At 40.3% G+C, this 15820-nt stretch overlaps 1 protein-coding gene across 6 annotated transcripts in view; it reads right to left on the bottom strand.

The window, feature by feature from the left end:
• ptprq (protein tyrosine phosphatase receptor type Q) overlaps positions 1-15820 on the bottom strand; it is a 206009-nt gene that overhangs the window by 82429 nt on the left and 107760 nt on the right. For 5 of the 6 annotated variants that reach the window (XM_048549585.2, XM_048549586.2, XM_048549587.2 and 2 more), the window contains exons 34-38: positions 15578-15746; positions 12151-12302; positions 11519-11660; positions 8091-8360; positions 3903-4235 (exon numbers count right to left, since the gene is read on the bottom strand). In XM_048549585.2, the coding sequence (XP_048405542.2) occupies positions 3903-4235; positions 8091-8360; positions 11519-11660; positions 12151-12302; positions 15578-15746 (1066 nt within the window). The remainder of the gene's footprint in view (positions 1-3902; positions 4236-8090; positions 8361-11518; positions 11661-12150; positions 12303-15577; positions 15747-15820) is intronic. The other variant, XM_048549588.2, reaches the window with a different exon arrangement.

The following is a 15820-nucleotide window of genomic DNA, read 5'->3' as shown; positions in this document are numbered from 1 at the left end:
ATACTGAAGCAGTTCTTGTCCGAATACAATAAGCCATGTACAACATTCAGGCTTGGGCAGATGAGTGACAAGCAACAATTTTGCTGCACAATTGGCAAGTAATGACTACCTCCAACAAGAGAGAACACAACCAGTGTCCTTTGATATTTAATGGTATTACTGGAGGTATGTTCCTCATCATCAATATCCTGGGGGTTTACCATTGATCAGAACCTGAAGTGCCCCAAATACCTGAAAGTTGTGTCTATAAGAGCAGGCCAGAGGCTGAGAATTCTGTGGCAAGTAAACCATCGTACGAATCCTCAAAGCTCGCAAGTTTTGAGAAGATTTGTAGCTCAGGTTGAGGTTTTGGATGTGAGTTTGATCGCTGAGCTGGAAGGTTAGTTTTCAGATGTTTTGTCACCATTCTAGGTAGCATCATCAGTGAGCCTCCAATGAAGCGCTGGTGTTATGTCCCGCTTTCTATTTATCTGGTTAGGTTTCCTTGGGTTGGTGATGTCATTTCCTGCATTGGTGATGCCATTTCCTGTTCTTTTTCTCAGAGGATGGTAGATTGGCTCCAAATCAATGTGTTTGTTGATGCCATGCTTCCAGGAATTCTTGTGCATGTCTCTGTTTGGCTTGTCCTAGGATGGATGTGTGGTCCCAATCAAAGTGGTGTCCTTCCTCATCTGTATGTAAGGATACGAGTGATAGTGGGTCATGTCATTTTGTGGCTAGTTGATGTTCGTGTATCCTGGTGGCTAGCTTTCTGCCAGTTTGTCCAACGTAGTGTTTGTCACAGTTCTTGCAAGGTATTTTGTAGATGACGCTCATTTTGCTTGTTGTCTGTATAGGGTCTTTTAAGTTCATTAGCTGCTGTTTTAGTGTGTTGGTGGGTTTGTGGGCTACCCTGATGCCAAGGGGTCCGAGTAGTCTGGCAGTCATTTCGGAAATGTCTTTGATGTAGGGGAGAGTGGTTATGGTTTCTGAGCCCGTTTTGTCTGTTTGTCATAAACCCAAACAAACAGACAAAATGGGCTCAGAAACCATAACCACTCTCCCCTACATCAAAGACATTTCCGAAATGACTGCCAGACTACTCCGACCTCTTGGCATCAGGGTAGCCCACAAACCCACCAACACACTAAAACAGCAGCTAATGAACTTACAAGACCCTCTCCAGACAACAAGCAAAACGAACGTCATCTACAAAATACCAAAGGTCTGCAGTAGTTCAAGAAGCCTTCCTTTCCAGGATTATTAGGGATGGGAAGTAAATGCTGGCCGAGCTAATGACACCCAGATCCCATAAATTAATTTAAAAACTAGAAAATCTTTGAAGGGTGCACCAATTTCTAATTTTAGAGACCTCGTATGAATTGCAGCAGAGCCTCACTTTCAGAACTTCAATGGTCCTTTTATCCATCAGCCTGGAAACTGCATGTGTCTCATTGTACAATTCCTCTGCTTCTATTCAAGATAGTCAGATTGAGTCATTGACAATGACAATAGATGGCACAGCTTGTTGCCCAATTATTAGCTGTTGACAGAAAAACAAATTGCTGGTGAAGCTCAGCAGTTCTGGCAGCATCTGTGGGATGAAAGCAGAGTTAGTGTTTTGAGTCCAGTAATTCTTCATCACACCTGTTAATCTGTTGTTCTGTTTTACTCTTTAAGAAAAAGAGAAGACCAAATGCCACAGAAGAAAAGCAAATAGTAACTTCCTATATATTGGACATATAAATGTGAACGAAAGAACCCCTATGGTATTGAAAAGGACCATTCAGTCCTGCACCAACTTTCTGAAGAACATCCACCGAAATCCCTGTGTTTTACCAGGGCCAAACCACCTAACCTGCACATCTTTGAATCATGGGAGGAAACAGGAACAGCCAGCAGAAACAGGAGAACGTGCAAACTCTATATAAACAGATGCTCAAGGCTGGAATTGAACAGTGGTCAACTGGGTCCCTTGTGCTGTGAGGCAGCTGTACTAACTATTGAGCGACTATGCCACCCAAAGTGGTCCTCCTCACAAAGCTAAATTAGACAGCTCTTCTTCTGTAGCCTGGTATATCCTGTTTCCTGAATTACATTGTACAGATCCTGGGCATCTTCAAATGCGTATAACTTTTCAAGAAACTGCAGGTAAAACAGAAGTTTTTGCAGGAGTTTCACAGAAACGATGAACAAAAATCAAGGAAATTTGAGCACAGTGCAAACCTCTTTGAATTTTAGCACTGAGAAGTTCGCATTTCATTTTACTTATGTGCATAGAATCCCTACAGTGTAGAGGCAGGCCATTTGGCCCATCAAGTCCACACCATCTCTCTAAAGCGCATCCCACCCAGACCCTACCCGTAACCCAGCAATTTCCCATGGCTAATTCATCTAAACTACACATCCCTGAACACTATGGGCAATATAGCATGGCCAATCCACCTAACCTGCACATTTTCGGACTGCGGGAGGAAAAAAAGGCACCCGAACGAAACACACACTGACACGGGGAGAATGTGCAAACTCCACACAGATAGTTGCCTGAGGCTGGAATTGGACCGGGGTCCTTGGTAACGTGAGGCAGCAGTGCTTACCAATGAGCCACCACAACAGTGTTGCATCAGTCTAAAGTTATAGTAAGTCCAGGCCTTTCTAATTTTCAAAACACAACTAATTAGTGAAATGCATGTGAGACAAATATCTTATATCGAAATATGCTTTCTGCTTTACTGATACTGTGGACTTACTATACCATAGGACTGCTCTCTCATTAGACAGAGATGATTGGTAGTGGCTTAACCTGAGGGTCACCACCCGTCAGCTGAGGGAAGAGATGAAGGGGGAGAGTCCTTCATTGTCACCTCAGCTGATGTGGAATTAAACCCAACCTGTTGGCGTTATTCTGCATTACAAACCAGCCACCCAACCAACTGAGCTAAATGACCCCCATTATTTAGTAGATAACATGAAAATATGCTTCGCATGACTTCTTTTGGAAGAATTTCAATGAACTTTGTTTGGCACACCAGGAACTGCCAAAGTATGATTTAAGGTAGTTTTAAATCAAGTTCAGTAAGTACTGGTGAAGGATACTGCTATATTTTCTCCTTATAAATCATATTAATTTGTCCAGTAAGAACTCTCTGTCTTCATTTTCTCATTCCTGGATAAGCTATGCACTTCCTGTTCTGAATACTGTTCTCTGCTTTCCACAATAATGCATTTTCTGTAACTAACAACCATCATTTCCTGATTATCATGCCTCTATTGCTGCATTGGAATTTGGGTTTAACAAAGGTCAAGGCTGTCTTTACTTCTTTCCTTCCATAAGGCAACAGAAGCTGCAGCTAGGACAGGTTGAAGGTAAATCTGGATATCATATCATTTTGTGGCTCATCCTCACAACATGTAGTCAAGAGAAATCCATTAATAGACAAGTCATGCCTGTCATTTAGGTTGAAAACCACTTGAATGTGTCAATTTTTTCAAGAATAAATACACACTATTTTAATTAAAGTTGCATCTTTTTCATAAATGTACTGTCAGAAGTTAAAGATAAATTCATTTCTTTTGTACTTTCAAACATAGAAGAGTGACTTACCACATAGAAATACATCATGCAAACATACAGAACAGGCATAAGGAGCCATTTTACAAAATACTTCACTTTGACATAGCTCTTGTTGTCAGATAATATTTCACACAATGTAAAAAGAAATCAAAGTTATCAAAAATTCATTATTATAAACAATAGGCTGAAAATCTAGAAGTTTAAATAAATATCATTTTGTCATTGATAACTAAATCATATGAAGATGACATTATTTATTTTGATGCAACATTGAAATTTAATATATAGGAACTATCAGCAAAATGAACATTGCTGTTATAATTTGGGAATTATTTCAACCTATACTCACAGCCAACAGCTGTTTTTGTAGCCATCCAAGCTGAATAGTTGCCAAATCCAGCATTAGTACTGGCAGCAACCCTAAATCTGTACCATCGGAATTTCTTTAATCCATGTACAATTGCCTCCATGGTGTAATTATCATTATCAATGTTATGATCTTGAGTTTTCTCAGCTTCAAGGCATCCTTGAGTATCCCAGTTCATGCACAATGCAGAGCGTAGTTGTATAATAATCCTGAAAAGCCTTAAATACCCAGGGATAATATCAGGATGTGTCCACTTCAAAATAACATAGGTTGATTGAACGCCAATTATCTCTAGATTCTTAGGAGCACTTGGAACTGAAAAATACAATTATATTAAGCATTGCTTCCTTTTTGTGATTTTAACCAGCCTGAGAAAATTCAACAGCATTCAATGTAAAACAGCAATGAGGCTAGATTGTCAGTTCCTTCATTGTATGTCAACTTAATTCAGTTGATAGCACTTACAACTGTGTCAGAGCTGGATTTGGCACTACAGTGAAGAAATGTGTAGGTGTCACCTTTACTGGAGGTGTCACCTTTGTGTAAATATGAAACTGAGACTTGTTCTGTAATTCTATTGAACATTAAAGGTCTTATGGTACTATATGCAAAACAAAGAATTCCTTATGTATCTTTACCATCAATCCTGCCTCAATCAATAGCATAAAGACTGATTTAATCAGTTGCTGTATGATTATGGTTTGTTGCTTTAATAGTCATTCCTTTCAAAAGTAAAGCAAGAGGGCTTTATGCATGTTGAGGTGAATACATATGTAGTATGCCAACAATTAAGGAGAGCCGGGGGCACAGTTGAGTATGGTAGGCATTACAAAAGAGAAATTGCTAGAAAAGCTAAAAGGTCTAAAAATTGATAAATCTCCTGGTCACGATGGGCTACATCCTAGAGTTCTGAGAGAGGTGGCTGAGGAAATGGCGGAGGCTTTGGTTGTTGTCATTCAAAAGTCATTGGAGTCTGGGAAAGTCCCAGATGATTGGAAAATTGCTGTTGTAACCCCCTTGTTTAAGAAAGGGCCAAGACGAAAGATGGAAAATTATAGGCCGATTAGCCTAACCTCGGTTGTTGGTAAAATTCCAGAATCCATTGTTAAGGATGAGATTTCTAAATTCTTGGAAGTGCAGGGTCAGGTTAGAACAAGTCAACATGGATTTAGTAAGGGGAGGTCATGCCTGACAAACCTGTTAGAATTCTTTGAAGAGGTAACAAGTAGGTTAGACCAGGGAAACCTAGTGGATATTATCTATCTAGACTAGGCCTTTGATAAGGTGCCTCACGGGAGGCTGCTGAGTAAGGTGAGGGCCCATGGTGTTCGAGGTGAGCTACTGGCTTGGATTGAAGGTTGGATGGCAACTCGTGACAAGTGGTGTCCCGCAGGGTTCAGTGTTGGGGCCACAGCTGTTCACTTTATATATTAATGAACTGGATGAAGGGACTGAGGGCATTCTGGCAAAGTTTGCCAATGATACGAAGATAGGTGGACAGGCAGTGGGGGAGGTGGGGGGGGGGGCTGCAGAAATATTTAGACCGTTTAGGAGAGTGGTCCAGGAAATGGCTGATGAAATTCAATGTGAGAAAATGGGTGGTTTTGCACTTTAGGAAAAAGAATACAGGCATGGACTATTTTCTAAATGGTGAGAAAATTTGTAAAGCAGAAGTACAAAGGGATCTGGGAGTGTTGGTGATAATGGGAACTGCAGATGCTGGAGAATCCAAGATAATAAAATGTGAGGCTGGATGTTTTTTTCTTGGGGCCTGGGATAGGGGTGAGGGAGGCCTCACATTTTATTATCTGGGAGTGTTGGTCCAGGATTCTCTAAAAGTTAACTTGCAGGTAGAGTCCGTGATTAAGAAAGCAAATGTAATGTTGTAGTGTATATCTCAAGAGGGTTGGAATATAAAAGCAGCGATGTGCTTCTGAGACTTTAAAAGGCTCTAGTTAGGCCCCATTTAGAATACTGTGTCCAATTTTGGGCCACACACCTTAGGAAGGACATACTAGCCCTGGAGTGTGTCCAGCAGAGATTCTCACGGATGATCTCTTACGAATGGTAAGTTTAATGTACGATGAACGGCTAAGGATCCTGGGATTGTATTCATTGGAGTTTAGAAGGTTGAGGGGAGAGCTAATAGAAACTTACAAGATAACGTATGGCTTAGAAAGGGTGAACACTGGGAAGTTGTTTCTGTTAGGCGGGGAGACTAGGACCTGTGGGCACAGCCTTAGAAATTAGAGGGGGTAAATTTAAAACAGAAATGAGGAGACATTTCTTCAGCCAGGGAGTGGTGGGCCTGTGGAATTCATTGCCATGGAGTGCAGTGGAGGCTGGGACGTTAAATGCCTTCAAGGCAGAGATCGATAAATTCTTGATCTCGCAAGGAATCAAGGGCTACAGGGAGAGTGCAGGGAAGTGGAGTTGAAATACCCATCAGCCATGATTTAAATGGCAGAGTGGACTCGATGGGCCGAATGGACTTACTTCCACTCCTATGTCTTATGGTCTTATATTGTATTCAAAGCAGGTATTATCCAATGAAAATCTGTTTTAAGAAAAACAGAAATGACAGATTACTTGTTTTGTTCAAGTAATAACCAAAATAAGGTAAAGTACAATTTGATGTGTAAAAATGTTCAGGGTCACACATCTTGAAGATATTCAGTTAGTGATCATATTCATTTGAAACACTTGATAGATTGTGGAAGTTACCTTTCGTATTCAGTTGTCAACTTCAAAGGTCTTAAGAGCTTTATCTTACACAGTATGTTTAACATATCTACGCTGCACATTATATGGAGATAATGGCATGGAGTCCTGCAAACTATTCTCAAGTCCCATGTAGGGACCAGGTTTCAATTATTAATGGCAATGGACGAAACATCTGCAATAAATAGTACTTTACCAATACTAAGTGACCCAAACAGTAATCTTTAAAGAAATTGCTTCAGGCTGCTCCTGAAAAAGGTATATCTCAGTTTTTTAAAAGAAGTTTTTTGTGCAACCAGAAAGAGTATTTTCTTGCTCCTTAACTCACATGAGTGCTTCTCCCCACTTTAATGTTAGATTCAGGTTTATCTCCGTGGGGTTGCTGCACCAAATTGAAAGAGTGAGGAATATGGTAATGCTGATTTAGCTCCTACAGCATTTGTCATTACAGGTGAGGCATGGGCATGATTATAATTTGGGCCTCCTGCCAGTATAGAGTCATCGAGGTATATTGCATGGAATTAGGCCTGTCAGCACAACTCATCCATGCCTAGCAGGTTTCCTAAACATGATTGAGATGATCATAGATCATACTCCACCATATGTCCATCCTGCCTTCTACGTGAAAATTATCCATTTTGGGAATAACAGTAAAAAGGCAGTACACATAACTGATATGCACATCATTGTTTAAATACTATGATACAGTTAATTTGATAAAAATTAACACATTTTGTCAATTATAAATGCATTTTTGGATCCTTTAAATCAAATCATACACTCATTTACTTATTATGCGTGGCCCTTCTTAGAGACACAATAATGTTGCTGAAGTAATTAACACGGAAATTAACACAAGAGGGATTATAACTGTCTTTCTATGTCATCCTATACAAAGAATCAAAAACATCAATATAACAGTTGAAGTTATACTAGAGACGGCATTAACAGAAATCCAAGCCTTCATACTGAGTATCAATATTCTCATGCAAGACATTCTGGAAATCAGCAAAATAATTAGGTGTCAGGTACTGTATATCTGTGAGAAAGTGAGAGGGGGAGTAGTTGAAGGTATGTTTTGCTTATGAAGATATGGTTATGTGATGACAAGTGAGATGACTACCTTCAGAACAAGCTCTCACAGCTTTCTACTTCTACTCAGTAACAACTGTAAAGAGTCTCACGCCATTGCTAACTACTTTCACAGTTGGAACATATTCTTATACATCAGCATCACTCCAGTAATTAAAAAAACCATAATGCACCAGAAGGTCACAGATTTAGTAATAAATTGCAATAGTACACTGTAAAGTTCAACCATTTTGATTTTTTTTCCTTAAACCATTCTTTTTCCTACAAAATAAAATTATATTAAAATATATTTTACCACAAACTAAATACAATATTCTGGACATTTTCGTGGTGGACCAAATATGATGAAATAAATACCTGATTCCAATAATGTAGTCACAGTACAGTTTTCGCTTTCGCCTCGGCCCACAGAGCTAACAGCCATTACACTGAACTGATAGGATGTATTTGATAGCAGCCCACTAAAGGTATGTACACGATCACTGTCAGCGACGGTTTGAACATAATTTTCAAACACAAGTGCATAATTGATGATCATTCCATCTGATTTTAATGGAGGATCCCACTCAACAATGACTGACTGCCAACTTGATGCATTGCACTGAAGATTTTGAATAGTATCTGGAACTATACAGCAGAGGAAGCATCACTGTACGTAACAAGTCAGTAATACATTAACAAACCAAATAAGCAAATAGTTGACATTTTTATAAGTTGATTTCTATGTATTGTCTATTTTGAAGAAACATACTGCTAGAATATAACCTGTGATTAGACTACAAATTGGGCGAGCAACATTTCCTTTTCTTTCTGAGCATCATGATTGAAACTCTCTACCTATCACAGACTTATGAAGTATCAGCCAAATAGGTGTATAAGTTGGTTGCTGAACAAGGAACTATTGTCTCAATTTTGACTGAAGGCAGAAAGGGCTAGAGAAACTCAACAGGTCTGGCAGCATCTGTGCAGAATTAATTTCTCTTCTTTGAACTGAACAGGGTTGTAAAATAATGTTTTTATGCTGTTGCCAAAGAAGGCAAGATACAAGTGGAACAGATGATGAGCGTGCCCAGAGCAAAAGACGAAGATAATGCTAATAATAGTAAAACGGAACCTAGGAACAAAAAAGGTGTTAATGATGTACGTGAATAGTCAAAAATAAATTGGCTTTGCTATGAGTGAACTCATAGAAACAAGATACAGAAGTGGGGTGGGGGAGAGGAGGGGTGGGAATGGAATCAACGTGGAGGAAGGTGTTCATGCTGTAAAGTTGTTGAGCTCTGTTGTGAAGGCTGTAAAGTTCATAGGCAGATCTGGGATGGAAACATTAGTACAAGAGCACGATGATATTAAAACGGAAGCAACTGTGAGATTGGGGGTCATTCGTACGGACAGAGTTGAAGTGTTCTGCAAAGTTTTGCCAATGGAGAGGAGACCCTGCAGTGATCAACAAATACAACAGATCAGATGGAAAGAAGCATGAGTAAATAGCTGTTTCGTCTAGAAGATGTGTTTGGCGCCTTGGACAGTGAGGGAGGAAGAGATAAAAGGCCAAGTGTAAACTATCTGGAATTGCACTGGAAAATGCCATGGCTGAATGAGAAAGTGATGGAGGAGAGGTCCAGAGTGCCATGGAGGAAATGTTCCCTGCAGAATGCTGACAAAGGGAAGGAGGGAAGGTTGTTTTTGGTGTTGGTATTACATTGGAAGTCATGGTGGAAATGGCAGAATACAACCGTTCAAACGCAGAGACTGGTGGGGTGGAAAGTGAGGACAGGGAGAGCCTGATTGTTGTTCTTGTTGTGAGGGGAAGGGGTGAGCGCAGAAGTCAGCTCAGAAGTGGCTGAGGATACTGTCAACCATGGTTGGCAGGAGAGTCTGCAGTTGAGAAAGGAGGACAAGTTGGAAGCACTCATGTGGACGGCATCATCAGAACATACGTGGCGGAGATGGAGAAACTGTGAGAATGAAATGGAATCCCGACAGGAAGCAGAGTCTGTGCAGTCATGGTAAGTGTGGAGTCAGTGCACTTATACAGGAAATTAGTAGACAGCGTCTACACAGAAATTGTAACAATGAAGTTAAGGAAGGTAAGGAAAAAATCAGCTATGTGCCATGTGAAGCTGAGAGATGGATGGAAATTGGAAGCAAATTGATTAATTTTTCCAATTCGGGACAAGAGCATGAAGCAGCATGGATGATTCTATCAATATACTGGAGAAAGAGCTGTGGGATGGGCCCCAAGTAGGACTGAAACAAAGAAAACAGATGGACATAACTAGGATCTGTGCACATATTCAAAGTCACAACACGGACTTGGAGAAATGGGACCATTTAAGGGAGAAGACTCTATTACAATTACACCCCCCACCATATGGCAGGAAGAGGGCAGGGTGACTAGCTAAAACTTTGAAAACAAGCAACTAGCCTCAACTTATCATCAAAGTAGGAGCAGTGACTATCAGGTTAATGCGTTTCCTGTGCAGAGGTGACAGGTTCATAAACACATCTAAATTGAAACTCTTGAGATGTAATTAGGTTCTGAAAAGAGTTTAACTGCTATGGCACGGGGCTGTTGCTATGCTGTAATGCTGCCAGAAGATTGCTAATGGAATTGGTCGTATCATTATCAAAATTGTTATAAAGTAGGAGGTCCAACATTAAAAAAAAACCTCTGCAGTACAAAAAGCAATTCCTCACTTCATTCTGGGCTATGGCTTTGTAAGAACAGCTTCTTTGTGACTGGGACCTTTAACTCTACATGTGGAAATTAGAAAGTTGATCACAGGCTGTACTTTATTGGATAGGAAGCAAGAAGGAGAAACAGGAGCTCCAGCAAATGCTTAACAATCATGACATATCCACAATGCAGTACATTTGGACTTTTCCAATTACCATGCCAAGTGGTCACTGACCAACGTAGCATTCTTGAGCTAAACAGTTCACCAGCTAGTGGGTGGCACGGTGGCTCAGTGGTTAGCACTACAGCCCCACTGTGCCGGGGACCTGGGTTCGATTCCAGCCTTGGGCAACTATCTGTGTGGAGTTTGCACATTCTTCCCATGTCTGTGTGGGTTTCCTCCAGGTGCTCTGGCTTCCTCCCACAGTCCAAAGATGTGCAGGCTAGTTGGATTGGCCATGCTAAATTGCCTGTAGTGTTCAGGGGTGTGTGGGTTATAGGGGGATGGGGATGGGTCTGAGTGGGATGCTCCAAAGAGCAATGTGGACTTGTTGGACCAAAGGGCCTGTTTCCATACTGTAGGGAATCAAATCTAGACTTGGCTCTGCAATGCCCATAGCAGTGAAGTTCTTTGTTTCTTGATCCTTTCATTCAGGTAAGAGTCATCCCTCTATTTAGTATTTCTCTTTCTATCTCTGCCACTTCCGGAGCCCTGTGAATTCAGCAGAGAGGTAATGGAAAGCTGAGTACTTTCTCATGTTCACACAATAGCTGTACATTCCTCCATGAGTAAAATTCTGATACAGGTAATTTGAGATCTGCATCTTAGACTTGTTAATCACCATTCTGATGAAAACTTAGGTAACAGCTTATTTGAACAGTTTCCCTGATGAAATATTGCACATCAACTATTCAGGTCCGAGGAATGTGTTTAAATCATGTAAACTAAAGTGCAAGTATGGCTTTTACAGTGTTTATGATTCAGAACTTAGGAGCAATATCAATAACTACAGAGTTTGAAAATGCCAGAAAAGCTTGATTATGATAAAATATTATCCTTGTACTTAAAATAGCTGTCAAATAATATCAGCAGAGCTCAACAAACCTGATTCATTTATTTTGAAAATGACTACGTTACTAAATTGATCTCCATTTCCCACTTTCGTAAAAGCCGACACACTGATATGATATTCATGCAATGGTTCAAAGCCAGTGAGAGATGCTTCATGATATAATGCTGTCGTATTCTTGAAACATAAAAGAAATCATGAGATTTTTACATCCATACTTTAGAATTCTGATTTCTACTGTACATTTGAATAGGCCATGGTTATGTCGTGGATAAAAATAATATTTTTAGCATCTCGAGAAATCACTTGAGTGGAAAATCAAATCAATTATTTGCATTAATTGCTAATTAACTACAGCTTATTTTCTTCTGCATTTCCATACAAGTCCAAGAGATATTCTTATAAGCATTTCATGGGATTTCTTTTCATCACATCAACAAGCCAATGTAATTTCTATTATGTCAGTATGAGTTCCAAAAATCAAAAACAGATGCAAAACAGAGAGACTGTTACAGTTGACAATTTAATATCCATGGTGAAGTGTTCCTTACAAACATCCAAACAGAAATGTTAATTTTATATATGTTAAACAATACTACCCAATTGAGTCATAAGCAACACTTAACATAAAATAGTAGACTGGTGAAACAAGAGTTAAAAGACATACCATAATATATGTGCTTTCTTTTGTGTTGTCAATTATTTTAAAACTGTAGAACTGCACAATACCATTTGGCATAGGACTCGGTTTCCAGCTAACCAAGACAGAATCTGCTGTATAGTTTACTATCATCAAATCTAGTGGAGGAGCTGATGGTACTGAAAAAGAAGTTCAAATCAATCGTGAAAAGCATAAGCATTCAACCTTCCTGCCTGCTAAAGCCTAATATGTGCGCAGGGCAGAATCTTAAAGCCTGATCAATATGAGCTTTGGTGAGAAACACGGGAGAATCATGTGTGAAATGCTGGAAGGCCTTTATTGACATTAGAAGTGATTCAATGCATTTTCAAATAGATTTCTGGTCATTGAGATGAGATTCTGACTAAGGTGCTGTGAGATAACTATTACAGGAGATTATGCCTTGTTAACAGGCCTATTAACAACGAATCTCACCAATATGCAGATTCTTGTTCTGCTATCTGCCACAAGGAAACTAGGTATTTACAATCCTCAATGTAAATATCAGAGTGGCTACTTTAGGTCGCTGCCTGCTCCTCAAAGGCACCATCTTGGATGCCTGGCAGCCATGTCTCAGGGCAATCCAGGGGGCCTATCACATGCACGGCATGAGCACGGATGCTGGCACCTTCCGACTGCCAACCTCTCAGGATCTTCATGGCACCTTTCTAATTCACTTATAGGACACTTCTATGCATTAAAGCTGCACTTCAGGGCGTACAGGCAAGCGGCATTGAAATGCGCTGGGATAGTTCTCCGTTCATAGATTGGGCCACGCTGCATCTCAGAGCTGCTTGTTTGCTCTGTTAGTGTTCACTTATCCAACGCCTACCTGGACAGATACAACTTCCCTGCTTTGCCTTGCCTTGCTGTGCCATATCTTTTAGTGCCTCAGCCAGAGCCTAACGGCTCACAGCACTGCTGTATTGACTAGCTATTCAGTGCAGGCCCAGAGCCAGGTTGCTTTTGATAATTGCCAATAATGATCAGTCCGGGGGGTAGACATCGTGTCGTATACCACAGTGAGACACCAATCTCTCAGCACATGCCAGCTGCCTGCATGGCAAACACACTGCATAATTTTCACCCAAAAGGCCATGTCTCAAAATATAGGTGTGGTCATCATTGGTTAAGACAAGAGGGGATACTGTCACGCATGGGGCCCCGGTACTCTCAATAAAGGGCAGTCCAGGGGCTAGGCTACAGCCTGTTATCTGAATGAGTAATTTATAGTCAGGGGATACATCAAACTGCAGCCCAGGGAGTGGGCCATGATCAGTATTATCAGGGGAACTGCATATAGTCATTCAGGCAACTTCAAGGACAGTGGTCCAGGATCAAGTTAGTTCTTTACAGGGGGTGCCCATCAAAGTCGATCATAGGGCTGTTAAGGAATCTGTCCTCAGGGTTCATACATTAGTTGTTGAGAAGGAAATGAGAAGCAAAAGGGTGGTCCGGTAATAAGGGTAGGGACATTCAAGGCTGGGCTTTGGTAATCAGAGGCAGATTTTAAGGTGGGAATAAAGATGGTGATGGGGTAGGGGATAAAGAGTCAATTTATAAGGATGGTAAATGGCAAGGAGGTAAGAGAGTGCCACAGGAGGGGGAATGAATGCTGGCGGTGACCACCATGGCCTACACAGTGTAGTGGGAGGTGAGCACACTGGACCATAATAGGCATTAACAAAGGGCAATGTCAGGGTACATAGAGCAGAAAAAAAGGCGGAAAGGCAAGTTGCGAAGGGGGTACAAACAGTTTATGGAGGGATATTGATAGCTGAAGTAGGTGGTCAAAAAGATGCTAAATGGAGTATAATATGAAAAAATATGAAGTTGTTCAGCATAACATATTGAAGCCTGTGGGGCCTGAAAACATCCTGAATATAGGTGAAAATTTATGCTCTGGAATTAATTGTGGCCCTAACCAAGTTGCTCCAAATACAAACAAAACACTGGCATTTATCAGATAAAGTTGAAAATTACTCAGCTTCACCTTGTCCACAAAAAACAGAACAAATCTCATCTGGCCAATTACTGCCCAACAGTCTACTCTTAAGAATCAGAAAAGTGAAGGAAGGTATCAAGGATTGAGCAGCATTTACTCAGCAAACTGTTCATCAATGCTCAGCTTCAGTTTCATCAGGGTCACACTCAACTCCAAATCTCACTTCCACTTTCATCCAAACATGGACAAATAAGCTGAATTCCAGAGGAGATATGAGTGAAAGCCCACAACACTCAGACAGCATTTCATGGTGTGTAGCATCAAGGATCCTGGCAAAATTGACATTAGTGGCAATCAGGAAAGCTATTCACTGGTTTGAGTCCGAGCTAGCACAGTAGGAAGACATTTGTTCTCGGAGGCCAATTATCTGAACCCCAGAGTTGCTCAGGGTAGTGTCCAACCATTCTAATCTGATTCATTAATACCTTCTTTCCAACATAAGGTCAGAAATGGGGATATTTGCTGGTGATTGAACATTTTAAAATTTCTCAGATATTGTGCCCACATGCAGCAAGATCTGGTCAATATTTTAGCTTAGGCTGATAAGTAGCAAGTAGCATTATATCATACATGAATCCTGCATGGTTTTCAATCGCGTTATTATTACTGAATCCTCCAATATCAACATCCTGGGGATTCCCATTGACTTGACAAGCCACATAATTTTCCGCAAGTAATTATTCTCCTGTCTAAAACGAAGACAAAAGTCAGGAATATGACAGAATTCTTCGCCACTTGCCTGAATGAATGCCACTCAAACGCTCTTCATAATTCAGAACCAAACATTCCACTTGGGCAGCAGCCTATCTGCCACCTTAAGCATTTATTCCCTTCAGCACCAACGCATTATGTTGGCTGTGTAAACCATCTAAAAGATGCACTGCAGCAACTTGTCAGGGTTCTTTAAACAGCACATTGTAAACCTGTGAAGTCTACAGCCTAGAAGAACCAAGGGTAGCTTCAGAACTCCACCATCTCCAAATCATGCACCATCATGACTTGGGAATGTATTGCCATTCCTTTACTGATGGGTCAATATCTTGGAACTCACTTCCAAAAACTGCAGTGTAGTGTAATTTCACCACATGAATCTTAGAAATTAAAGAAAGCAGATTTCTCCAGTTCAGTTAGGAATGGTCAAAAAATGTTGGCTTTGCTCAGCTGCCACAATTAAATGTAAAAGGAATTACTAAAATCAAAGTTTGCCAAAATATTGCTTGCAATAGTTAAGTGTGTATTTCCTAACAAAACCGTTCTGCTGCACAGTGCAATGCTGTTAACCACAAACAAGCCGATCACTCTTTGATGATATATTAATTGATAGTCTATGATAAGCTAAATAATATTTGTCACTAATTCTTGATTAATATTTTTAACTTTAACAATAGTTCTGCATTGACTCTAACTTACCATCTTCATCAGTGTACACATGGATCAATTCACTTATCTGAATTTCATCTGCCAGCATATTGGAGGCAGTCATCCATATTTCATAATGGCTGAATTTTGCCAAATTAATCAAAAGTATTGTCACATTTGCATTTTCACTAAGACTTGTTTGATCAATATCTGTTATGTTCTGAAAAGCAATAGTGAACAATTTGTTACAGGTGTACTTTATTGTATAGCATGTGCAATTAAACAATTAAATTG

This window comes from Stegostoma tigrinum, chromosome 18 (assembly GCF_030684315.1).
Source record: "Stegostoma tigrinum isolate sSteTig4 chromosome 18, sSteTig4.hap1, whole genome shotgun sequence".
NCBI classification, from domain to species: Eukaryota; Metazoa; Chordata; class Chondrichthyes; order Orectolobiformes; family Stegostomatidae; genus Stegostoma; species Stegostoma tigrinum.
This window is presented reverse-complemented; position numbering and strand designations above follow the sequence as displayed.